This window comes from Saimiri boliviensis, chromosome 6 (assembly GCF_048565385.1).
Source record: "Saimiri boliviensis isolate mSaiBol1 chromosome 6, mSaiBol1.pri, whole genome shotgun sequence".
In the NCBI taxonomy this organism is placed as follows: Eukaryota; Metazoa; Chordata; class Mammalia; order Primates; family Cebidae; genus Saimiri; species Saimiri boliviensis.
Window position 1 is genome coordinate 63,759,631 of NC_133454.1, and position 27,485 is coordinate 63,787,115.

The 27,485-nt window shown below is 43.7% G+C and overlaps 1 protein-coding gene across 4 annotated transcripts in view; it reads right to left on the reverse strand.

The window, feature by feature from the left end:
* ETS1 (ETS proto-oncogene 1, transcription factor) overlaps positions 1-27,485 on the reverse strand; it is a 129,407-nt gene that overhangs the window by 40,738 nt on the left and 61,184 nt on the right. The window contains exon 1 of one of the 4 annotated variants that reach the window (XM_003923518.4): positions 22,045-22,516. The exons of the other annotated variants lie outside the window; for them this stretch is intronic. Within the exon in view, the coding sequence (XP_003923567.1) occupies positions 22,045-22,126 (82 nt within the window). The 5' untranslated portion in view covers positions 22,127-22,516. Of the gene's footprint in view, positions 1-22,044; positions 22,517-27,485 lie in introns of those variants that run through there. 4 annotated transcript variants of the gene reach the window in all.

The window sequence follows — 27,485 nt, forward strand, 5'->3', positions numbered from 1 at the left end:
CAGGGCCCACTTGGCATTTGGTCTGGGGGTAAAACAGGCTTGGGGGCAGTGGCCCTGAGAATCACCAAGAAGGTCAGGCTGGGCAAGGTGTATGATGAGGACTTTTCTCCATGGGCAAAGGAAAAATCTGGGCAAACAAATGGAGTGGAGCCCGTTTATTTAGGCTGGAAGAGGTAACGTTTTTCTGCACTTTTGAACTGTTTTCTCAAGGCCTGCCTCTCCCTCCCACGCAGGAAACAAACACAGAGACAGGCCTCTTCCAGTGAGGGTTCCAGTCCTTCAAAGCTAGCCCGGGAAGGGCAGAAAGAAAAAAGGCTTAGAGAAAAGAAAGAGGAGCGGGGGCTGGGAAGGTGGTGCAGTGGCCATGGGGGTAGCTGCCAAGGGAGAAGGCTGGAACTAGGAGCAGAGAGAGGGGGAGAACTGGCCAAGAAGGGAGGAGAGAGGGAAAGAAAGGAGGAAGCAGAGAAAGGGAATACTGGAAAGTTGTAAACCAGAATAAAGAAACAATGCAGAGTGGCAATGGGCTTGGAAGAGGCAATGACTGACTCCCAATTAATGATGTTCAGAAAGCAACATTTTTTCATCAATTTTGAAAGGAAATTCTCTCTCAACTTTCTTATTTATTTATACATTATATAAATACATTTTTAAACCAAAAAAGGACCGTTTTTCCAATGGGAAAAAGTCTTGTTTGAGATGAAAGCCAGTCTTCAAAAACTTCTTAAAGGAAGCTGAAACCCCACGTCTTAGTACTACAGAAAGAAAAACAAAGTGGACATTCTTCCTGCATTCTAAGGCTTTTTTATGCAGATGTGTTTTTCTTTTAATAAATAAATCTGGACAGAGAAGGAAAAAGCATACTCATACGCATTCACATAGTGCAACTGTCTGTTTTCAACCCAAGGAAACCACAATGAGAAATAAGAATCCACGATCCATTTTCCCAGTACAGCAGACCAAGGATTCCCAATATGGCAGCCGCAGGAGCTGAAGCCACACAGTACGCATGCACGCCCTGCCCCAGCTTCCAGACCCACGGAGGAGCACTTGGTGATGAGTGGTAATCAGGGGTAGGGCAGACCCTGAAAAACAACCACCAGGCTCCCCCAGAAGTCTTCTCACTTAAGACATTTGGTGGCCCCATCCTTTTTGAGCTACACAATTTCACTTATAAGCCAAACGATCATTTAAAGATGATTAGACACACTGAGTTTAAATCTGCTTTCTTATGAGTTCTATCAATCAGCCCTTGTTCTGTTGGGTGAGAATCTGTCTTTATCTGGCAGCTTTTCCCCTGCTTTCTTCCTCCTCTCATCACTTCTGCCCAGCTTTCCAAACTCCTTCGTTCCTTCAACCATTCAGGTTGGCATGGTTTTTGGCCATTCCCCTCGCTCCACCTAGAAGCATTCCTCTAAGCCTACGTTCCTGAAAAGCATCGTAAGCACTCACAGGTGAACACTGTGTTTCTCAGAAGTTAAATGAGAACAATGAGATGATCACCTTACTCCATAAGCTTTGAATGGTGCAGACTAAGACAACCCTGATCTAACAGCCTAACTACAAAAGCCACTCAAAGCACACTGCCAGGACTTCTCCACAGAAACTGATAGTGGACCAGTTCTGTACCTATTGACTGAATTTTATTAATTTCGCGATAGGGCTTCACATTTATCCATATTAACCTCACTTTGTTTTGATCCATGTTTCTAAGAACTCTTTCATATTGTGAATCTGTGCTCATCCTATTAGCTGTCACTCTCAGCTTTGTACCATCTGCAATGAACTAAGTGTGCTTGCTGCATCTTTCCCTATTCTAAGCTCCTAATAAAAATGTTGAAAAGGCAATGAGCAAGTACTGATCCCCACAACATAACGTCAGAGACCATGCATTACTCTGACACTGACACATTAATCAAGACCCGTTGGGTATAGTTGCTCAACCAGTTACAAATCCTCCTGACTTTACTATCATTAGATCCACACATCTTTGTCTTGACCACAAATATATCATGGAAAGACTCAGACAAAAGCATTACTGGAATCAAAATATGAGGTAACAATAATCAGTTGGTCTACCAGTTGCGGAACCAGTTCTCCCTTCGAGTTTTTCTCTAAGCATCAGACAAGTGCGAAGGTGGCTGATGGTGCAAATGGCTGAGCTGGAATTCCGACCTCTGCACAATGAGAGAAAGACAGAGAAAGCGGGTGGGGTGGTGAGAGAGAGAAAGAGAGAGCCAGAGAGAGCGAGGCAGCCACAGCAATGCTTTGCTTCCAGAAACAATGGGCAGTTAGGGAACAATGGCTACAGACAAAGTCTTGGTCTATTTATATCTGCCACTGTTAGTCCCAGACAGGAGGAACTGGAAGTCTGCCCTGCATGCACAGCTCCAACTGGACCCAAGTTGGGAGGAAGATGAGGTCACAAGAAGACTGCCTGCTTAGAAATGGGCTTCTTTTTTCCTCGCATAGCAGCTTCTTAGCCTAAAGGTTCTCGTCAGCCCAATGAGGTTGCTTGCCCTCTGCTAAAATACAGCCACTGCTGAGAAGGAAGAGATGAGGAAAGTAACTGCTTCTCCGCCCAGCCCAAAGCAATTAAGGCCTCTCTTTACAAAGGTCGCACAAAGGTGGGAATGCCAAGGAAAAAAAATCACCAATCAATGGAAGGCAACTCTATGGTTTCCGAAACAACAGTCTTATTAGGTTTCTTAACTATACGTGTTTAGGAGCACTATAAAGGAGCTTTTCCCTGGGAAAGTTCCCTCCTCACTTCTTTGGAGCCAAATAAAGAGGCCAAGAGCTGAAATTCACAGATATGTATGCATTACATCTCAGGGTCAATCCCTTCTTCCCTTTATTTCAGCCCCTTTTTGATGGTATCTGTATTTTCTGGAATTTCATCTTTTGCTCTAACATGGCTTTGGAGAGATAATCAATTGTAATCCTTCCCAACTGTGTTACTTATATCCTTAATCCTCCTACAGGCTTACTAAAAAGAGCCACCGGTAGATTAGCCTGTGATAGACACCAACCTGAACGTGAGGAGAGACTGGGCCGGGGAGGGAGGTACAGTCTGTGAGCCCCTGCAGGCATTATCCTGCTGCATGCCTTCATTGTGAGTTTCCACCAACAGCCCTTAGCATTAATGGGAAACCAACAGTTAGTAACTGCACCCCCTGGATCCAGTCCAACGGTATAGCCTTGAGAATCCTAAGTGCAAAGCTGCAATCTCCCAAAGGCAAGAAATTCAGGGCTCAACAAAGAGATCCCCTGAGGAGTAACTTCAGATTTCCACTCATGCCTCAAGTTCCTGTCACTAACTTCCCACCTTGTTCCTGGAAAACCAACATGTAAGGAGATAGAAAAATCTAAGTAAGATTGTTTTTCCCTCCTTTTCCTTTAAAGAGCTTAAGATATTTTAGTGACAATATCCCAGATAATGTCAGCCCCTTGGGTGGGAACTAGTAGCAAACACGTAAATGTTTTATAATTTAAAAACGTAAGCACAGAGCAGGCACATGCGGGATACTGCTAGGAACCCTAGGAACCAAGGAATGATTAAAAGGGATGCATCATGTTCCTTCCCCAGCCCCACATGCTCTTCACTGACTTCAGAAGTATGTCAAGATGCTCAGGGTCCAGACCATCTGCAGGGTGTGCTCATAAATTTGAACTACCAGGACAACAGATGATGTGCACAAGCCCATAACAAGCAAACATACTAGCACATCTTTCATGCTACTCAGATAGTGGAGACTGAAACTCAGATGAAGCAACTGACCACCTAAAACACCCCAAACTGCGAGGATCTACGTGGGTGCATGGGTCACCTGACCTGGTCCAGTATTTCATTCAAACACTGCTGCCTTGACTCCTCCCCCATTCCCTGCTCCCAACAGGCTAAAGAATCCCTTCTCTAAGGGCTCTGCTGAATCATCCCAGTGTAATTCATGAGAGCCACATGGAAACCACATGGTAAGAGCCAAGAGAAGGCAGAGAAACTCACATTCTTACCCTAAAGCAAGGCTGACATCAGAGAAGATACAGAAATCCCCACCCATAGCATGTAAGCTCACAAGATGGCCGTCTCTCTGCCTATCACAGGCTCCAAAAAATGGCTGCATGCCAGCTAAACACACCAAAAACTGATGGTGCCACCCCAACATGGCATATCTCATGGAATACAGGAGTGCAGTAAATCCAAATGTATGTATTTAATGAGGAGTCAGAAATCCTGAGACTTCAGGGATTTAGGTAATAATTGTGGAGTCCCAGCTCAAGTTTCCTGCACTGAAAAGGAGGGACCTAGAGAGATAAGCTTTGAAGAGAGCATAGTTATGCTCCCTAAACCATTAGGTTTACTGCTAAACCTATCATCTGAGCTACCTCAAAATTTGTGTTGACCTACCTAATCTATAATTTTGGCCTCTGTATCTCTTCAGCTTTGGCCTTTTTTATGGTCTGGAGCAATAACCATCAGCCCGAGTACTCTCCTGGTGTGTTCACACATTTCCCTGTCTCTGTCCCTCTAGCCTGCCCTCGCTCTAGCTATATGATGCATAAAGCCTTATCCAGGGCCAAAAAGCAGAAAAGAGGAATTTACAGCATTTTGCTATAAAACTTTAACAACTCCTTGGAGGGATGTTCTCTTTCCTGGCAACCACACATAGTTATAAAATGAATGAAAAGTGGAGAGAAGGAGGAGCTAAGCTCTGCCACTGGTCAGGGTTCCTACAGTATTCCTGGAATACAATTAGACGAGGCGTTCGATGTCATCTAGTTCGAACCTTTTCTTTTACTGGTGGGGAAAATGAAACACAAGGTGACATCAACTTGCCTTAAGTCACGTGGTTACTAATTCTAGAACTCTTGGCTCTTTCTCAGCATTTTTTTCCCTCTACACCATTGCCGTTGACTTGGACAGTAGATTGGAAGGGAGAGGTTTTCTCCCCTGTCTTCACTACCATCAAGCCCTGCTTCATCATTCTAGATAAACACCACTCCTCCCCAAGTTATTAAGAATCACAGAAGAACGAACCATGCAAAGATCTGATAAACATGATCGGATTTTATAGACCCATGATGAGATCCATTCCTATTTCAGGTTTTAAGTCTGGAATACTAATGGCCAGACTCTAAGGTAGAAAAGTTTCCTCCTAGCCAAGATCCCTGTTGCATACCAGGGATATTAAGCAAGCAACTTTCAACAGTCAACTCCAATAGCATGACATCATGGTGTCTGATGACTCTGAAATTTGAGGGTGTCATTTCTGCCAATCCAGGAGTGAAGACAGCAGTTAACTTCGGTGATCTATGGACCTTTATCTAAAAAGCAATGAAAGACAAACAGAGTGCCTCATATCATTTTAAGGTTTTATACCACTACCCTTCTAGTCCTGCTGATATTCCAAATAGGATCATAGGATCACTGAGCCATGGTGATATGGTTGAGGGGATACAACAAACCCCACTGACAAAGCCAGAACTTAGTATCGGGAGCACTGGCCAGTAAGTTGAATCTGATCTATCTAATTAGTGAAGCTATCTGTTGAACCCCAAAAAGGCCATGGCCCGAAGCAATAGAAGCAGCTCTAGTTCTGAACTCAAATGCAGTTGGAACGCAGAGACCTAAGGGGTTCCAGGAAAGATGCACCTCATTGTGATCTCTTCCAGACCCCACAGATTTTTTTTTCCTTTCCTTCCCAACAGGCCTCTCTTTAATGGCTCCAAACACCCAGTCTTCAGCATTCTGTTGTTCCTGCTGCTGCCCCAGAGTCTCGCCCATGCGAACCCAGGGCAGACAGCCTCAGACACCTCTTCCAGTAGCAAGCCCAAGAGGCTATAAGTCGCCAGGCAGACCCAATCTCCAGATCAATGGGCGAGACCAACCAATGGGTGGCGAGCAGAAAAAAAGTGATCAATGCAAAAGGCGGAGGGAGCTGAAGCCACTCTCCATCTGCCTGGGTAGGTGGGAAAGGGAGAGACTGGGATGTGCAGCCCTCATCCGCTGCTAATAAATGGCTCTGCCTCATCAGGAAGCCATTAGGAAATTGCAGCCACCACAGCCCCAAGCTCTCCAGACTGAACTGTCTGCATGCAGCTGGTAAAAGCGCTCATTATCTTTGTCCAGACAACAGTAGCTCACTACACAGTGGAACCTAACCAGTGAGCCCTCAGAATAAACCCTGGGCTTGAGTGATGAGGAAGGAGGGATTGAAAAAGTCCTTTGAGACTGGGGAGACGCAGCTCTTCCTCAGGTGTGTGCTCCGAGCTCAGGATCAGAAATACGGGCCGTCACCTCACATCCCAGCTGGACAGCATGCTTTTATTCAGAAAGAGCCACTCACTGCAAATGGACATGGGGCTTCTTTTGGGGGTGATGAAAACATTCTGGAATTAAACATTGATGATAATTGCACAACTCTGTGAATACATGGCCTGTACACTTAAAGATGGTAAATTTAATGCTATGTCAATGATATCTCAATTTTAGAAGACAGTAAATTTTAAAGAGAGAGAGAGAAAGAGAAAGAGCGAAGCTACTGGCCTATGACTACAAGCCCAACAATGAATACCTTGGTGAAGAGCGCCATAGATCCTCCAGGCAGAGTTTCCCTTCTAGTGGGGGAAGCAAACACTGCCTAAGTACACAAGTAACAGTGACCTGCTCACGGTGCACAATGAGTGCTGGGATCACGGCTGAAGCAGAAGGTTTTGCAATTCAGACTGAGCAGAACTGGCTGGGTCCAGAAGCACTGGGGGAGGGGGTAGGAAGGAGTGCACGTAAGATGTCCTGGGTGTAGGGCATGAGGCACAGAACGGAGGGCAAGGTGTCCATGATGGCACCCCTGACAGATGGTGGCATTACTGGAAGGGAAGATGACGATGAGAATATGAGATCTCCCACAGCCACCTCTGCCCCCTGGAAATCCATGTGAGATGGAAGCCAGGCAGTGCTCACTGGGAGACCAACCGTGGGGGAGGCTGGGCATGGGCCATTTCCAGAGGCAGACACCTAGTATCTGCAACTTCTGGGACTACGCATGTGAGGACGAAAGAGGAAGAGCCACAGGAGCCACAGTTGGTTCCAGGAGACAAACAAAATCCCTCAACTTCACTACCCTGAAGATGCTGCCAGAAGAGGCTGCCGAGTGCTCATTTAAAGTGATATTTGCATCTTTGTGCTTATATGCGTAAGATTCTCAGGGGGAAGAAGTCTCCATCAGACAGGGCTCTTCCCCTCCAGCCCCTAGTGAGGAGACAGAAGAAAAGCTGATAGGGCGGTGGGGTGTGGGGGCGGCACAGGCACAGTGCGCAGGAACTGAGGAGAGTGCAGTCACAATACTGTGATGCCAGGGATCTTTTTGGGAAATTATTTTCCGAGAGAGATCATGAGTTTTGTCCCTGGAATGCCCCAGAGCACCTCTGATTGGTTCCTTGGCCCTGACTCAGATCCAGTGGGCTCCACCCTCCATGAGTAAATAAATGGAGGGAGAAATAGAGGGGAGGGAGAGGGAAGGGGAGAGGGAAGGAGAGAGGGAGCGGAGTGGGCAGACACGAACCAGAAGGCCAGCGCTGACTCTGGTTCGGGGAACACACCAGACGAGATTTCAGCGATAGGCAGTGTGGCAGAATTCAAGACATAATTCTCTGAGCCTTACACACCACTCCAGTTGGGATCCAGCCCTGCCTTGGCAGCCGGCTCAGTGCTGCTTTATAATATACTGAATTAGTCACTGGATTAGCAAGCACATTTACACACACTGGCACACAGCTGTTTAAAGACACAGGATCCCCTTTTCTAGGTGCCAGATTCTGGCTATAAATCAACCATTGCAATCAGTAGCCAACAAACCCCAGAGGTGCATGGTTTCTGCAGACATCTTCCTTAAGGGAAGCCTGCTAGAACTGGGATGGCCATTGTCTGGGGAGAGGAGGAAGAACCGTGGTGAAGAAGGAAAGGTCGGTGGGCTTTCTCTGTCCTGAGTTTTATTATCTTCAGGGGGCTGTCAGATGAATTCACTGACCCGGACCTTCCCAGAGCCAGCGTGGCTCAGGAAGTGACACCTGGGAGAACAGGAGTTCTAATCCTGCCTGGCTCTATTATCAGGTATAAAGTTTTTCTCTTAAACCCTGGATGGCTAGGTCACCTCCCAGGAAAGAAAGGATTCCAAGGCAAAGAGGAATGTATTTCAGCAATTAAAATAATTTTAAATCCTAGTAACACCAATTCCAAAAAACTGCCTTGTTGAAGCGGCCAGAGCAATGTCTAAAAATAATGCTTTACAGTTGGAATGATAACTCAAGTCCTAACTCAGGTTTGGTAAGCATGCGTGACAGGCATTTGAAAATAATTGAACTGGCCACAGGGACGGCTCTGGCCCACTTGGTTATGGAGGTGTCAAGTGGAAAATTTTCTGTAACCAGGTTAACAGTAACCACAGTTTTAACAACCGCTGAAGTAATAACAGCAACAGCAGCGATGAACATTTGTACAGAATTTGGTGGCCTACAAGATGATGGTTTATTGAGCCCCTGTGGCAATGAAAAAGTATGAAAGTATCTCACAGGAATTATCTCTAATCCTAACAATTGCCCTGAAAGCTCTTGATTATTATCTCCTTTGCAAGGATCAGAAAATAAAGGTTTACAGAAGTTAAATAATCTGTCTAAGGAAAAATCAGTAAAGATCAAGCCTGAATTCAAAGGCAGGGCTGCCTTACCTCCAAACCCTGCTCTTTCAAAGGACATGGAGCTGCCTCCAGTGAGGAATACCATTGTAACCAACAGAATGAAAGGGAGGCTGATTCAGGGACTCGATTACTTACTATCAAGCACCCTAAATGTAAATTCCTCTCCTTTGTCTTAGAGCGCTCATCTACCCAAAGAGAAATAGAAAGTTTATCTAAACACTGTGTTATAAGATCATGGTAAGAAGCCGGTGGCATAAATAAATCCACCTGACAAATGTAAGAACCAAGAACCAATTACTAAATAAGGTGAATTTCATTTAGGCTCCTCTAGAACAGGAATTTAGAGTCGATTAATAAAGAGATTTGTGACTAGCTTGTGTAGGGGGACCCTAGCATCTATTCTGCACCAGCTTTTGGAAATTCAAGTATTACTTCCTTAGAACTTGTCTGTCCATAAAAACACTGAAAATATTTTCTTACAAAGCAAGGCAAGCAAGGGGCTAACTGGAGACTTGCATCAACTTCGCTCACCACTCTCTGCCTGCACCATGCCACTAAGCAGGACATTTTGATCAAAGCCAGGATAAACCAGTGACAAGTCACCCAGGGCCCAATCTCATTTAAAAACTCAATTGCTGTTTGGTTCACCCAGCACCCCAGATCCTTTGGAGACTTTGCAGTCAGCCTGAAATTTTAAAGTTCTTTCATCAGATCATCTATTAGAGAAGAGGATGGGTGAAGGGATGGAAAAGTCACAAAGCTCCCTGCCAGTGAGACTTTCAGAAATCCAGAAATAGATTCTTTATTTTTAAAAATCTCCAACTGAATCAGAGGTTAACATCAGGTGGATACGTTGATTCATTCTGTGTGTGTGTTTATTTTTCTACAAACGTTCCTCTTGCATCAAGTGGCTTCAAGGCCTAGACTTGTACCTCTGAATATCCCCTTCCTGGAGAATTCTCAAGAAGGGGTAGAGCTCTCACTTCATTCCTCAATTGTCCAGTATGGAAAATGGGGGCCAAAGGACCAATTCTGCACAAAAATTTAGTAAATTTGTCTAGCCACCTTTCATGTGTCTACTTTGGGTTTGAAAATGCACCATGGAAATCATGTGAAATGTTTTTTCACTCTCCCTCTACTAATACATCCCAATGGTTGATACGTGTAAGTGAAATGAGTGCATTCTTCCTACCCCTGATAATGACGAGCCTGACAGAGAACACATCACGTAGAAGAACGTCCCAAGAATCAAGACCTCTTAGAAGAATGTTAGAAAGTTTTCTCTCCAAATGGACTCTAAATAGGCAGGCCTTGGTTAACTAGAAAGGTCTAAGATCAAATTTATGACTTGGAAACTCTATGGCTTTGGGCAAATTGAATTTTTTTGGACTCAATTTTTTATCTACAAAATGAGAATTAAGGCATCAACTTCAAAGGGTTGTTTAAAGAATGTGATTATGTATTTCTGTAAAGCACATTGCAATGTATCTGACATAATAGGTACTCTGTAAATATTAGCTTCACTTCTCTCACGTCTCCAACTGAAACACAGACATGTAAAGAAAAGCAAGCATCCAGCCATTTTGAAGAATGCTTGGTTTCCATTAGGAGACAAGGGAGGTGTAAGATTAAACTCTTGATCTTATATGAAATCAAGGATGCATTTCCTATACATATACACATTACTCGCCCTTAGGGAGTTCATATGTATTTAGCATTCCCACTCCGTATCATATCTCCCACTAATTTAATAACACTCCTTGAATCACCAAAGACTCCAGAGTACTTTCTAAATGTGAACTCATTAACTTTCCCACTCTCTCTGAAAGAAAGGCAGCTCACTCTCTAGGAATATCCTTCTTGGAAAAGAATACAAATACAGATGTGTGTCCATATCTGGTGGCTTAAAGTAAAGCCAGATTTGAGTATCCTGATTCTCACACCAGGCAACAGAGGGTAACAGGATGACCACCCATGTTAACCTGCCCAGTGAACAGAGAAAATATTCAAACCAGGAAAAGTAAGACCAAGGACCCCTTAAGCCTGACCCAAAACTGCTGGAACATGGAGGGCACCAAACCATAGTGCTGAACCCCAATTTGAGGAGGAGACACACTTTGTGGTGTCACTAGGATTTGCTTTATAACATAAAGCATTAAAGGTAGTGCCGAGATTCAAAACACCAAACTTAAAACTATTATCTTCATTCTTGCTATAATCAGGTGTACCACCCAACTTCCCATCCCACCTCCTCTTCCCTAGTAATCCAGAGGCACCCAAGGTCAATACTGGCTACTTAGGATTTACACTCACTCCCAAGGAAACAACAGCATGCCAAAAGGATACCTCCAAGATGAAAAATCTGTGATTTAAGCTTGAAATGTTATGGCTCCCATAATGACCATAATAAGGTCCGGCCAGGAGGGCTTATGTTTTTGGGGAAGGGACATTGCATTGTTTTAGGGAGAACATCTGATATAACTTGGCTAAGCTCTGAGTATCTATGCATGGTGCCACAGCAAATACCCTACGTCCCAAATGGAAACTAGCAGGGTGAAAAAGTTATTCATCTAAGATGGCATTAACTTGTGTATGCCTCCTTGGTACAGTTCCTTTTCATAACATGCAGCATACGATTTAACGTTTTTTTTTTTTTCATTTTGTTTTATTTTTCCTGAAGCCTTCCTCCAGCCACCTGAAGCTCTCACTGATTAAAACAGACCTCCTTTACTAAAAGGCATAAACTGAGGTGCAGAAGAACAAAGCAATGTGCCTTATAGTTCAGAATAGGTAAATAAAAATTGGACAGTTCTTTTCAAATCTCTTCATTTTCAAAGAAAAAAAATGTACTTCTCAAAATCCAAAGTCAACCTTCCCAGACGAAAACTGCATATCTGTCTAGTAACCTATAGGATCATTCACATTTATTTTTTCCTTGAGAAGGAACTAACTTGCCAGTCTACCAACAATTTTACCAGTGCTTTAGCAACATGCATCTCTGCACAACCTTTCCAGAGCCTATATCATAGTCATCTGTGCATAGCGATCTGTGCTACCTACCCAAAGCTCAATAATCAGCCAACTATGTGGGACTTGTTACAGATGCATAAAATATGCAGGTGAAATCTACCTCCACCAAAAGAGAAAAGAATGCCTTGTTGACACTTTGATCTCAAGCTAATGTTTATTATTATCATTATTATTACATTTAAGTGAATGTACTAGATACTCATCAAATCAAAGAAATGTTTAAACTGCATGTGGCTGAACTCAAATGTCAGGGGATTTGGAGGAACTGACTGGAGCTTCATGTTCTAACTCTCTGCTTATTTGCCCTGGAACCCTGGGAGGGTAACTTGGCATCGGTGCACTGCACTTTCCTTATTTATAAAATGTTGGTAACTCTAAGGATTACCATGAGCTCAAATGTGGTGAAGTCACATGGCAAACTGTAAAATGCTACCAGATATAGCCAAGTATTAAGGTGAACTAGTAAACAATATGCTTAGACAGACCTTAGTGTTTCCCCCAATTTCCACAAACACCCAAATGTTTCTGAGAATTTTGAAGACAACAGACATGGAATTTTAAAGCTAGCTACAGTTGGGTTTGAAGCTAAACTCCTCTACTCAGCAGCTTTGCAACCTTGGGCAAGTCGTTTAATCTCTCAGTTTATTTATCTATGAAATGGCAATCATAATGCTTCACTATTAGGGTGAAATAATGAGGATATTGGCACAGAGTTAGCACCCGATAACTAACAGAAAATAAACAGAACAGAAGGGGAAAAAGCCAAGATGGGTGGAGATGAGAAGTGCTTACACAGCACGAGTTTTCCTTGTTTTCCCCCAAAAACTGGCATGCTGAACTTCGGTCCCTGCTTTGGAAAGAGAAGGGTATCTGTGACAGACCTTTCTTAAAAAGTAGAAATAACATCAATCAGATGAGAATTCAGATAACACCCGGGTGCGGGCACCACTATTCCACTGCCACCACACCCCAGTACATGTTTGTAGCTTCCGGGATGACTGGGGAAGCCGAGGCAGGTGGTTTCTCGCCCGCCTCCAACTGTGCCAAGCAGCCTGTGCCCACTGAAGGGTCAGCCGGTGGCCACCCAGACACCATTCTGTGGGTTCCCAAAGCATGCAGGCCTGGCCCGTCCCTCTGTGCAAACAGTAGGCTGGAGGCCTGACTCACTGGACCTGTCAGGAAGAAGCACTGACATGGCTAACAGCAGAATGCATTCCCGAGGCAGAAGGGACTGTTTCGGACCAGAGTAGCCTATCAACAAGAGACAGATTGGAGGAAATAAGTTCATCATTCAGCCTACAGGCTTGGCCCTGCAGTAGCAGCTGAACTGGCTGCTTCACCCACTAGACCCTTGACTTACATCTCCCTCCACCAGGTGAGAACCGGGACTGGAGCTGCCTTCCGCTGCAAATGCAGCAAGGGCTCGTGGAAAAGGGAAGCTGTTTCCTGGGGGAGACTAGGAGGAAGGCGTGACTCTTGGTTCAGGGTTACCCGTGACACATGCCTCCATTTCCCCAATGGTGAGCAAGGCTGAGGCTGGCAACAATTTCTAACATCTCTTTCTATGGAAGTAACCCTTTACAAAGGCACCCAGAATTCTTCAATGATTAAGTCATTATTAACAGAATTCAGGGATTAGAATTAAAATCTCCACGTTGCCTACCTCTTGAATGGCAGTCTACGCTCTCTCCAAGCCTTGGCTGTTTTAAATGTTACCTAAGATCATAAGATGTCAGTGTTAGGAGAAATCTGACAGGTCATCGTTCCAGTGAATTTATTTGACTAATGAAGAAAATTAGGTGAATAAAAATGCAATGGCTTTCCTAAGGCCACACAGATAGACACCAATGCAGAGCTGTCACCGGGGCCCAACACTCCCGACTCTCCAGCCTGCACTCTCCCCACACAGTGAACACTGTTTATTTCATACACAATATTTATTCCTACTGATAAGGAATAAATACGGTAAGGTCTCCCTTATTATCTGTGATTCTTCATTGCATTCTGTGCATTTATTTCATATCTTAATGATGTCAGACAACTAATGCATAACTATTGAAATTAAATTTTTGGCAAGAGATATCAAATAGAAAAAATGTGTAAGTACTATAAGTATAAAACTCAGTTACATGGAAACTCTTTCACTGAAAATTTCCTGAAATAAATTTTCTAAAGGGTACTTCAAAATCAGACTTAGGTGGGCTCAGTGGCTCATGCCTATAATCCCAAAAGTTTAGGAGGCTAAGGTGAAAAGATTGCTTGAGGCCAAAAGTTTAGGGCCAACTTGGGCAACACAGCAAGACCTCATTTCTACAAAAAATAAAAAGAAAATCAGACTCAACAACACATTCTTATTTTGAACATGAATGATAATAATGCATCACCCAACTCTAAATGCGTTACACAACTCTAACTGCACACAAAAATGTCATTAGTTGAGAACAAGTATAATACCTGGCACATAGGAGGAGACCCTAAATACTTCAAAAAAAACCTGTATCGACAGACACTCACCAGGCTTAGAAGATTTCTGTGCCTGACCGAGGTTTTTTATTTTCCATTTGTACCTTGAAAATATGTACCTGATCGATTTTGTCATCTTCTCTGAGGTTTAACGCTTATTCTGATAAACTGATACGGAGGTTTTAACAACTAACAGTATGAGTGGGAGGAAAAGTAACACACAAAAAAAACTACCTAGCTCATAAGCCTACTCAGTAACTCTGCTGTGCCCTTAAATATCCCTACTTTCAAAGGCAAAATTCATCCTGAGGTTCAAAACGCTCTTTGGGTCCTGGATTCCTACTTCCTTCCTTCATCCCTTTCCACAAGTAAGTTTTTTCCTTCATGTTTATCTAAGCATCTCATTCATTCCAAACTTGCAGCATTCTTCCCACACTGCTCTCTATATGGAAAATAATCCTTTCCCTGTTCTTACACCTCCTTCAAATGCTTCAGAAGTGCCCATGTTTCCCATCAAGCTGACCTATGAGAGTAACACAGAAAATACAAACAATCATTGATCCACACATATTTTCATAAATTTAAACACTGGTCCTCCTGCATTTTTTGCCATGGAAGCACCTGGAACTCAGGGAAGACTTCATCTGAGTTGTCCTAACCATCCACCCATGAGGGATTTAAAGTATTCAGAAATGAAACAACAGACCCAATACTGCCCATGGGGCTACCTGAGCCTGGAATTCCTAACCAGGTGTAATGCTTGGCCCAGATGGAGGCTTTTCCAAAAGTCTATGTAATATCACTTAAATTCGTTCATCTTTTTGTGTTATAGTTTCCTTTCATTCATTCTTTCATTAGCTCTTTCACATTTTCTTACTCTTTACCTAACCACATTCCTTTTCTTGTCTTTTTTTAATTCAAAAAGAATTTTGCAATTACTACACCATTCCCTTCCTCCCCTCCTAAAGAACTGAGGGCATGTTTTTTTTATTTTTGCTTTTGTTTTTGCCCACTTTAATAGTACAAAAAGAAAACATAACATGTTTTTGGCCCTTTTTAGCCCAAAGTAAAACTTCTCATCTTCGATAAACATTTAAACAAAACAAAAATTGTAATTGTCTTCACTTGTGTAATAAAGACACTTCCCTCTACTTCAAAGTTCAGTTTTATCTCTCTGTCACACACACACACGCACACACACACATATACACACACATGCAGAGTTTACAGTTTCTCCACAGAACCTTGCAAAGCAAAAATCAATGGTTTATCACAGCTACCAAAAGCTACCAAGAGGTTTCAAATACTTGAAGTGAACTTGTTTGAGGTTGATTTGGGTTTCTCAGATGCTGAGAAACAAATTGTAAATATAATTCAGGGTTGGGGGAAACCGTACTAAATTTAAAGGGCTTCAGACTCTTAATCATGCCCTATTAGCTTACTTAGATGGTCTAAACCCTAAAATTAGCAATTTAGAGAAGATATTCTAGAAAGTACGACTGACCAAATTTAGTATCTAACTCGGGTGACCCTCATCTGTGGGGAGTGCCCCAGTTAATGTGTATCATTCTGATGCAGTCTCACTTTATACTCTCAAGGATACCCCAGCTTAGGTAGTAAATTATATGATTTCCCTATCTCTACACCATTATGATCTGAAGTCTAAAAGCCTTAAAATTTCTAGTGCTACTTTGGGTCTAAGAAGAGCACTATCTGGCTCAATATTTTACAACTCTTAGAGACAATATTAAGTGCTACAAGAAAGAAAAATTGAGAAAAATGAAAGGGGCAGTAATAAGCCACATTCGAAGTGTCAAGTGACAGGCTTGCACCCAAGCAGCAGACACTGGAAAGCACCTGGAAAATACGACGGAGTTGGCCAAATGATCAATAAAATATTTATGGCTTGAATAGCAATATTTTGAGTGTGTTTGTAAGCATGGCTCTCTGCCAATGAAACCAGACCTACCACAATCTACCCTACAGACCTATTTCTTTCTGTATCTGCATGGAGATTAAAAACTATACAATGAGAAGGAAAAGGCGATGCAGATAGGCAAAGGCTTCAGAAAAGCAGCCAAGTAGAAATAGCCTGTTTATGCAATTTGGAAAACATCCACTGAAGTTTTAAAAAGATATCATCAACCCAACAGGAAAAAAAAAAAAGCAGAAAGTAGCTACAGACACATGACAAGTAAAAATGATAGATCTGGGAATAGCCTTGACATTCCTAACCCTGAGTTAAGAACAGCTTAACAGCTGTGAGTGAAGAGTAGACCTAGAACACAGCAAACATACAGGCAAATGCTATCAGAGGTTCCCTGTGAGCAGGGAAATGGAGACGAGGTCTTCGTTAAGGAGGAGCTAAACAAAAATATGGAGATGATGCTGTTGATATACAAATTTCTCTCTGCGGTGACAGTGTGGGCACATACTAATTATTCGGGCAAATGTTCCCCATAGTGCAGTAATAAAGAAACCAATGCCTTAACCCTCAACAAGTGGCAGGGGAGTGTGCCCGTCTGTGAGCCAAGGGCTGGGACAGCTGGCAGGTCTACAGGTAGACACCTGGGGCTGTCCTTCTTTCCTTGTGCCAGAACAACTCCAGACCATGTGCCCTGATGCATGAAATAAACTTTTTTAAAAAACTAAATTTTAGGGGAAAAAACAAAATTTATTTGAGGCCTAAGTAGCAAATGCAACTAACTGAGGCCTCTCTGCAGGCAGGAAAACTAAATTTTAACTGACTTAAGAAAATGAACTCGTTTGCCAAGCTACGTCTCATCACCCTGATTGTGAGAGATTCAATACACAGCAACGTCCGTGATGAAAGAGATGAGATGGGCGGAATCTGGAGGCTCAGTGAAGGTTTGACCTTGGAGGTGAACATAATCACCTTCCCACCTGTGAGGGAGCCAAGGCCACCTGGAAGATGATGGAAAAACAAGAACCCTGGTTCTCTGTCTTTCAATCTGAGGTAAGCACTGCTGAAACTTTTAAACATCTTTCTAAAGCAGCACATCTGGACTGCCAGGCCTGTGGACAGCCCACAGGATGGACCCTTTCTCCAAGCCATAGGAGGCACTGGGCTAACAAGGAGGCCACCTAATTCAGCTCAGGGGAGTCTTGCCGAAACAGCAGGGAGCCACTGTGCCTCCTAAACCCCCAGAGTACCGACCACCACTGCCTCTTACCTGCTGTGTTCTGATTTCCAGAGTTTTTGAAAATAACATGGTGCTTTTATTTTAGGTATATAATGCCTACATCTCATCAGTTTATAAATTTCTAGAGTGTGGTCTTAAGCAAAGTATGCATCTCTCAGAATCTCCATTTCCTCATCTGAAAAATGGAGAAAGTAATACGTCCACGACACCTCAGAGTAAGGGTGAAGCATAAAAGTACTCTTTCAGCTGACTGTGTCCAGCACACAATGCAGACTCAATGTGTGCTTGAGAAATATCCCAACAACTTTTGAGTGGCACGAACCTACTACTTTCAATGCAAGCTCATGGAATGCCACCACAGCCATGGGTTATTCATTACACAAACCAGAGAGACATCTGTAATTATACTGTCACTGTAGCCATTGTAGAGTTATCTTCTCCACTCTGAAACAGGGAAACTCTCCTGAAAAATCCTGACCTACACTAAGCAGCTCTCAGTTTTGCAGAGATTTGACAGAGCCCAAAGTGAGCTGGGCTCTAGGAGGTTGACCACGGGCTGGTTTGTCTCCTAAAGGGAGGCAATGCTCCTACAGGGTGGTCTGACCTCTTTAAGAGAAAAAAAAAAAAAAAAAAAAAAAAGTCTACACAGACAAAAAAAAAAAAAAAAAAACCAGCAACACAAACCAACCAAAAATGTCAGGAATGCACGCTCTGCCAACCAAATAAATAAATAAAATAGGAGATGCTTTATAATAACTGGACATGATGCATTTCTCAGCCCTGTATAATCGAAAACTTGACTTTTCCATCAAACCTGCAAATGTTTCCCTTGCCCCTAGACTTGGTCGCCTTCCTGCTCTGAGGTGACAATGACAATCTGCATCACCCAAAGTAACTGGCAAACCCCTGTGCCTCGAACTGTGAGAGATGGCCTTCAAGACACTCTGAAAGTTACCTCTCACTGTTTGCTCCCTGGAGAACAGAATGAAGCTTCATGGCATGAGAGCTCAGCTAAGCAGGTGAAAAAGTCCTCTTTTAACTTTACTCTTCTTTCCCTCTCAAATAATAGATTATCAGGAGATACACAATACAGCCACCTTATCTCCTAAAAAACATTTCATGGGTCTCTGAAAATTCTACGCTGGTCACGATCATTTTTTGTTGACTTGTTTTGTAGTTAACTGTTAAACAAGAGTTATAATGGATCAGGCACTGTTTTAAGATTTTGCACATACTTACAGATTTAATCCTCACATTCACGCTATGAAGTAGAATGATTACACTCATTTTATAGATGCAGGAGCTGAGGCACAGAGAGATTAAGTCATTTGTCCAAAGTCACACAGTTACTAAGTGGCCGAGCTGAGATTCAAATCCAGACTGGCTGGCTCCAGAGTCGCTGCTCTGAACCACGGGGCTCTTTAGTCACTAATGGAGTATGGTCGGTGGCGATCTGGGAGCACAGTGAGCGAGTGATCTCATAGCCTGGGCAGCTCTGCCCTTCTTTCTTGTCTACACTGATGAAGAAACAAAGACAGACCAAGCTGAGCAAGGACAAAGCTTCTTCCTATCTCTAAGTACAATGCATGTTCCTGACGGATGGACACCCTCTGCTGGGGGCGGATGGGTTAAGAAGCTGATCCTTTTATTCTTATAAAACGGAATATCCAGGATTAGAGCTCCTGCTCTTATCTAGGCATTAAGCTCACCTCACCAAGAAGGTAGAGCAGAGTGGTGAAGGAAAGGAAAAATTAAGTGGCTTGGGAATGTGTTGGCTTTGGCACCCAGCCCCTCGCAGCAGGCTCCACCAGGAGAGAACCAGGAGTGAACCCAATGGCTGCTTGTTTTTAAGCTATTTAAGATTCTTGCAATCACACTGTTGCAATCAGACAGCATATCCCACCTTACACTTACACTTGCAAGGAAAAGTCAATTCTAATGTTATTTCAGAGTATATGTTAATTTGGTACTTAACGCTGTCAAACTCCTGTGAAGTCTCAAAATAGAATAAAAGTGCATAAAGGTTCTTGGTCAGGTCCTAGCCAGGAAGACAAATAATACAGGTCTTGCGGCTCTGGTTTGGACACCCCACTTCCTTGCTGCCTCTGTTTGGCACTCATGAATTGGGGAGGGGATGAGGAGGAAATTCTGGTTTAATCATTTAAGCCAGATAAGATCCCACACTAGCTGTCTCCTTGCATAAGAAACTAAGCAACCCAAAGAAATCATTCTGACAAATATTTAAGTCACAGCTGCGGATAAAAAGCTAGGCTGTAAGAAGTTAAACTTTAAACACATGTCCTATATGGTCGGATGGGCAAGGCAAATCCACACTTAGTGTCTTATCCTTCCACCAACAAAAGCAGACAGCCCTGCCCAGAAACAGTTTCTCCCATCCTTCCTTTGCACCTGCAAGTTAAGTCTCAGTTGGGGTTTCTTTGCTAAGCTTTTGGAAGGTAACTTGCAACACTACTCAAAGCAATAGACATTGAGAAGTTAGAAAAAGGAATTGATTATACTTCAGCCACTGGCTCACTACCTATTTTTATGTCAATTATTTACTTTTTCTGTAACTCTATTTTCCTCTCTGAGGTATGGGTATAATGTTCACATATAAGCAACTAAACGACCAGAAAAAAAAAAAAAAATAGTTGATTATAGTCTATGTATTTTTTCAAGTTTCTGTCTTTATTTTCCCCTAGATAATAAATAATGGTGCTAGAAATCAAACCTCTTTACAATGAATGGCAGAAGACTGCCCAATTTCTTTGGCCAGTTGAAATTTTGTCGTATTGAAGGTCATATACAAAAGATGACCAGTGGCTTGGAAATCTTTCTTGAAAAAGCCATTGCAAATATGCTTATTATAGTGGACACTGACTGTAGTGTTAGGCCCTATCGTCCCCAATTTACAGATGAGAAAGCTAAAGAAAGTTACTTGCCCAGAGTTTATTTTTAATCAATAACTGAATAGCACCATATACGCTGTCTCTACTAATATTTAATATTAAATTACCAAAAAAAATTGCTTCAGCTGTTCGCTGTGATCTGAAACATGTGTTGCCGGGGGCTCTTTTTCATTCCCAGGATGAAAGATGTATTTTAGGTATGTGGACTGGCATATCGACACGATATTTCCCAGATGACCAAATCTGTCTCTTCCCCCATACACACCCATAACACACATATAAACAAGCCGTTCTTAAGGAAAAGACCTATTCGTTGAGTTTATATCTTTGTTGTGAACTATGCTTTCACTTCTATATATGGTTTGAATCAACTGTGACAAACAGAACTCATTCTGGCTTCCTTGAACCCCCAATACAACCATCTTTAGAAACATCATCTCTGAATCGTAGGCCTAAGTGCCTGCAATGTCTCCATGGCCCCAGTTGCGCTCAGGGCATTGCTCTGACCACCATCATCCTTGAGAGGTGACACAATCTCAGCCTTCTGTGCACAGCAGTCCTGGAGCTGAATGTCAGGGGGCCCCGGGGGGGTGGGGGGGGCGTGGAAAGCATGACCTACATGTCTTTATTAATATTTCTGAAGGACCTCAGAATGACAAAACAACAGCTTGGTTGTGTTGAAAGTTTAAGCAGATTAAGAAAGGGTTAAAGTAAGCAATAAATTATGGCAGAGGCAAAGAAGTGTTATTCACAGGGGGCAGCAACTAAACTTACTGATAATCAGATACAACAGAGGAGCCTGTTCTTGCAATTATTTTCCAGGATGTACTGCCTTCTCCCTATATATTTCTATATAGCTTCACCTCCAAAATCACTCATCTCTAAGGATAGCTGGCAGTGCCTTATCCTAAAAGAAAGCATCTTTCCCTTTCCAACTGCATTTGTTCCAAAATTCTGTAAGGCCAGACTCCCTTAAACTGCTTAGCACCAATATGTGTGTCAAAGACAGCAAACAAACAAACAAACAAACAAACTTCCTATCCTTGTCTTCTTCAAATGCATACAAATGAGAGTTGGACACCACCATGAACCAAAGACACAAAGTCACATTTGGGTGTTGGATGCTTTCCTTCCAATGGACCTTTGGTACCAGAAGAAAAATTTATGGCAGAGTAGAAACAGGTAAAGTAAGCAACCTGCATGAATAGGGTCAGACGTTTCCCGAAGTCAAGAGGATAATTTCAGTTCTCCTCCGGTCTCCTCATCCTCAACCCAGAAGAGGGGCAAGGCTTGTGACATGGACGCTTGGGGAGGCAAGACGTTATTTGAAAATCTGCCTGAAGGCCAGCCCGTTAGACTGCCTGCGGCCCTCTACCCAGCATCCGTTCTAGGGGACATGGAGTCAGGGGATGATGTCCTCTGAGGCAGCGTCCATCTCCCCTTATCATTAAGGAATAAGACCAGAGGGTTCTCGCTCTTTTGGGAAAATAAAAAAGCAGGAATGGGACACTGGAAATTCTATAAGCTTTTCCCCATCACTAACAAAAACACAGCTGTGAAAATAAATGCCACCCCCTAAACCAAGGGTCTCGGGCCACCAACAGTCGTCCTCCTCCTCCTCCTCCTCCTCCTCCTCCTCCTTGTCCTCCTAATCCAGCTGCCAACAGCATCCCCCGCTCCTGAAGAACTGCACCGCCCAGAAGGGAACAGCGAAAGGAGGGAGAAGTCCAGGGGACCCCTGGCCTCTGGCCGAGAGCTTGGGTGGGGGCCTCGGCCGTCGCCACTCACCCGGGGAGGGGAAAAGCTCCAGATCGACTTTTTCCGTCTTGATGATGGTGAGAGTCGGCTTGAGATCGACGGCCGCCTTCATGGTGCCAGGAGCGGGGGACGGACGGGATGGTAGCAAGTTTGCAGTTACTGTTGTTTTTCTTTTTAATGGGGATCAGTAACAAGGGGAAGGGGACGGGGGAGATCCGAATCTCTTCCCTAAAATATCAAATTCCCACTGCCTTCCTGTCCCCCGCGCCCAGACGGTGCGCGCCCGGCACTCCAGGGGAAGTTGGCACTTTGCGGCCAAGTGAGCGCGCTCGGCTCCCAGCCTCGCCCGCGCCGCGCCCGCTCCTCCCGCCCGGCCCTCGCCCGCTCCCTCCGCTCCGCCGGCGGCTGCCTCGCTCGCTCTCGCCCTCGCGCTCCCGGCCGCTCTCCCTCCCTCTCGCCGTCCCGCGCTCTCCCCTCCTCTTTAGGGCGTTTCTCGCGGCGCCGCGTCTCGGCCGCTGGGTCCGCGCGCCCCGGGCCCGGCGTTGTCCGCGGTGGGGAACGGGGGCGGGGCGTCGGGGCGGGGAGGGGCGGGGCGTCGGGGCGGGGGGGGCGTCGGGGGTGGGGCCGAGCGCCGCGACCAATCGCCGCCCGCGGCCCAAAGCGAAAGGAAGGGCGGGCGAGCGCGGGACCCCGTCGGGGCCGCGGAGGCGCAGCGCGCGGAGCCCGGGGCCGGGGCACCCAGGCCGGGGCGGGAAGGGCGCACGGGCCGCCTCCACCGTGCCGGGAAAGTCCGTCTCATTCTCCACGCATTCTTGAGGGCTTGGTCACCCGGTCCCGCCCCTCCCAGTAGCGGCATACTTTCCCAAGTGCGTGTGCATCATTCATTCACAGAGACTGACACACAGGACGTGAGGCATGTGGACGAAGGCGAGCGTGCGGGCGGGCGCGGGGGATTCGGGAGCCGGTGTCTTCAAGGGGCTTTAGGAATATCGGACTCCAGCCGGGTCTTGAGTCACGGCGTGTGTTTTGGGGGAAGGCTTCAGTTTTTCAGAGCCCATCCTTGTCATGCTCCTGCGTTGGCCGGAGCGTCCAGAACGGGACCCCAAACTAGAACCCAGCCGTGGGCTTCCGTAAGCTGCCAGTTTACCTCCGGCAGTGGTTGGTGGAAGAAGTTATAATTTATTTCTAATTATCCTGTTCCTCTAATTATGTCGCCATTGGCCAAAGCTTTGTCTCTCCTTTCACAGACGCTCCTCTGTTAGATAAAACAACCCCCCCAACGACCGCCACCAAAAAAGTGATGCCGAGGCTCTGTGGTTTTAAATTTCTGGAGTACCTCATTGGCAGCCATGACAGAATCACAATGCATAGTTTCTGTTCCATTTGGGAACTCCCACACTTGAGAAAATGAACCCGAATAATTCATGGTTTGCCACTAATAAATTGGTTGTAATAAATAGAGATAGTTTGTCCTAATTAACAAATCAACCAGTACATATATCAACCAGTACAAATCAACCAGTACAAATAAATAGCTAGAGCCAGGCATTGAGCTCCATCTTTGATCAACAAAAAGATTAAACATAAATCTTTCAGAGCAATCTCAGAGAAAGCTATTTTTAACATGTTTCCTGATTTCTAAGCACTTTTGAACTCCCAACACTTGACTAACTGTAATCTCTGCTTCTGGCAAATTTTAACACCATCCTTACCTTCATGTAAACCCAGTTTTGTGTCCGTGAAGCCTTAGTAATTTGCAGGTTTCCCACAGCAAATCGGGGAGGAAGCCAGGAAAAATCTCTGGCTCCTGGTCTAAACTCCAGATTAAGTCTCTCCTTAGTGACCAGAGGGAAATATTTGTATGTGATAGTTCTAATTTTTGAAAGAACAAAGATTGTTGCAATCCAGCTGTTTCCAAAAGGTATGAGAAAACAATGCTGGCCTCCAGATGACAAGAACAGACACTTCTGGTCCTGGGAAAAGCCTAGGGAAACAGCTGATGAATGAATTGTACATTTACACGTCCAAATGAACCGCAAAGAAAAGGTTCTTGAATCAATCCTGCCTTACTCATTATGTATTCATCAGTAGAAGAAGTGAACAAATCTAGAGTTGCTTTGGGGAATTTTGTTTTGTTGATGTTGTAGTAAGAAAATTTGGCATTTTTTAATCCAAGTGAGTTCTCTATTTTCAAATGCAGCTTCCTCAGAGCATCTCCTTTCTCTCTTCCCCAGTCTGCTCCTCAACTTTCTCCCCCAGACTAGCCTAAACACTGCTGCTAACATCCACCAAAATTAGATACTAAAAAAGCCCACCATGATTAAACTGTAAACACTTTCCACTCTAGCAATGAGGAAAATTATTCTTTCTAATTCTTCAATAGTGGCAACGCAGATAGTCAATCAGCCTTTTCCTCACCCAGTCCCAAAGCACAGAATCAAAATGCGTGAACGTTCAAATCAAGGAATGGGGTAACGTAAAGCAGAAAATTGGAGAGATTAGCCAGGCACCACCACAGGCTACCAGGAAAGTTACATCCAGATGGTATTAATTATGAATATTTATACCATCAGAAGTTGTGCATCTAACCTTTGGTTTGGATAAAGAGCACTAATAAGGTCAGGTTAAAATAATTTTTTACATATTTGAGATATAATAATCCAATCAGGCCTGCAAGGGTCATGCTTGATTAATCAATGTTGATAAATGAAATTTTTATTCATTCTCTTTAGGACACAGGTAGGTTTTTCTAAATGTTCATATGGACTTTAAGTGACATTTCTATGTTATATGCTTAAAAAATGATGTAGTGCATAAGACATTATAGATGCTTAATATGTATGTGTTGAATGATTAACTATCAGCTTTCTGGTCACTCTGGGCTTCCTAATTCAATGGTTAAGTGAGTTTGATATGTTATGGCTTGTGAAGATGAACTAAAAAATGCCAGAGGCTCTCCTTCTAGATCTGCCCTTTTCCCTTCATAGTAGAGCAGAACCACTATCCCCAGGACTCATGTCCACTCAGTTACATGTATACCTCAGTGTCCCCACCAGCAAAACAGCAGCAGCCAAATTTTGCCTTTCATCCACTTGGGCAAGATGCTTCAATATTATATCTGGTTTTTAAGGCACTTAGGGAAAAAAAAAATCCATCAAAGAAATAGTTCTTTGCTTATGCTTGTACTGTGGCAGTCTGTTCCTCCTCAATTTTAGAGAAAACAGAATTGTGTTTTTAAGCATTCCTTAGACTTCAGCTAATTATATCCCACCAAGTGCTGAATCGCCTTGGATCACTAGGAACATCAAGTCAATAAGGGCCAAGAAAAGTCTGCAGGAGTTGGTGGACAGAATCGTGGAGCTAGACAATAATATTAAGAAAATTGTCACTTTCATACAGGAATTCCTCAAGCACATGGAGTATGTAAAAAGCATACTTTCTTTTTTATTTATACTCCTCCCTCAACTCCCTTTTTTATTGATACACCCCAACCTCAATGAAAAAGAAATAGAAATATACATGTAATGTTAAACAATCATGGAAGACAAACTTGCCCTCTCCAGAAGTGTCCTAGCATGCAGTCCACTCCTGAGTCTTGAACTCAACAAAACAAAGAATCTCTGACTTTTGAGCTAAAACATGCTTTACTGAAGGTAGGTACAAAAACATTCAGACCACTAACGGCTGATCCAGAACCAGTTTATGACTCACAGATGTTGATTTACTGGTATAAATGTAAGATTTAGAGAGAGAGAGAGAAAAAAAAAAAGCCCTCAATTAACAACAACCTGTCTGAGCTGCATTTGTGGTCTCATTTTTCTCTGAGAAAAGGCAACAGTCTCTGTCATACACAGAAACAGGCTTTGAACGCTTACCTCTAAGGCAAGTGGTTCCTATGTGACAAGTTTAGTCATTAAAAAGCACACTAGAGAAGAAAAATGCCTGGCACTTCAATATCTACATTATCAAGCAGCAATAAAATGGAAAATCAGAGATAGGAAGGAAAATTAAACTAACTCTCTTAATTAAACTTGGATGCCAAGTGGCCTTAGGGTCGGTTAAGGAACCCAAGTCAGGGAACTCAGATAGTACTGTTGCTAACTGCAGGCTGGCTCTGTGACCTCACGAAAGCCACTTAACCTTTTTGTGTCACAACCTCATTTCTGTTTCAGGGAATAAAATCACCCCTAGCTCTCCCTAGAATGGAACACAGACTCATTGGCTATTGTTTAGAAGGCACAATAAACAATGAGGGTAGGAGGGGCTGCAGTCTGGAGGGAAGAAGGGAGGGAGGGTGGGAGGGAGAGGGGAGGACTTGGGAAACGGTTAGCCCTGGAAAGCTCTCTAAGAAAACACAGAGGATAGTAGTGTGGGCTTTGGAATAAGACTCTGGTTCAAATTCTTACTCTACCAACTAACCAGCTGAACTGCCACAGGTAAGTCATTTAAACAATCCTGAACCTTGGTTCCTCCATGTTTCAGCTAGGGATAATAATAGCACACAACTTTTAAGGCCGTTTGAATGATTAAATGAGATGATCCGCCGGGCGCGGTGGCTCAAGCCTGTAATCCCAGCACTTTGGGAGGCTGAGGCGGGTGGATCACGAGGTCAAGAGATCGAGACCATCCTGGTCAACATGGTGAAACCCCGTCTCTACTAAAAATACAAAAAATTAGCTGGGCATGGTGGTGCACGCCTGTAATCCCAGCTACTCAGGAGGCTGAGACAGGAGAATTGCCTGAGCCCAGGAGGCGGAGGTTGCGGTGAGCTGAGATCGCGCCGTTGCACTCCAGCCTGGGTAACAAGAGTGAAACTCTGTCTCAAAAAAAAAAAAAAAAAAAGAGGTAATCCAAGCAAAGTGTTTAGCACAGCGTCTACGTGAGAATTAGTATTTTATTATTGTTAGTAAGATCTAGTATACAGTAGAATATGTGAGAAATCACATTAAATGTCTCTCTACAGCCATCCCTTTGCAGAATAGCTTGGATGCTCAATTTACTTGAACTATCTCCAGGGAGAGATAGAACAACTGTCACCACATTTAATTTAAAAATCTCCTCAAACCCCTTCCTCAGTTCTTAAACCAGCAACCTGCCCAGCATCAGCCTCACTTGAGAAATTCCAGAACTACCTGATTGAAGAGAACTACATCTTTCTATTTGTTTTGAGTCACAGAAAAGTGATCGTTTAAATTCTGAAAGAAGATCACATTTGTGGTACTTCTTTAGAGACAAAACCTTAGCTCTTGGATTTGTCACATGTTAGAGCTCAATGCTAGTTTATTAGTGTTCTCCAAGTTCAGCACTCCTATTTACCAGAGGAGAAAAATGGGTTTGAGTGAGGAAATTATTCTTTCCAGGGCCACACAACCTAAAAAATGTCAGTGTCAGTACTAGAACCAGATGCCCCGATAGCATTTCTCTTTCTGGCATCTCCTTACATTTACTTTGCATTTCACTTTGGCAGGAGG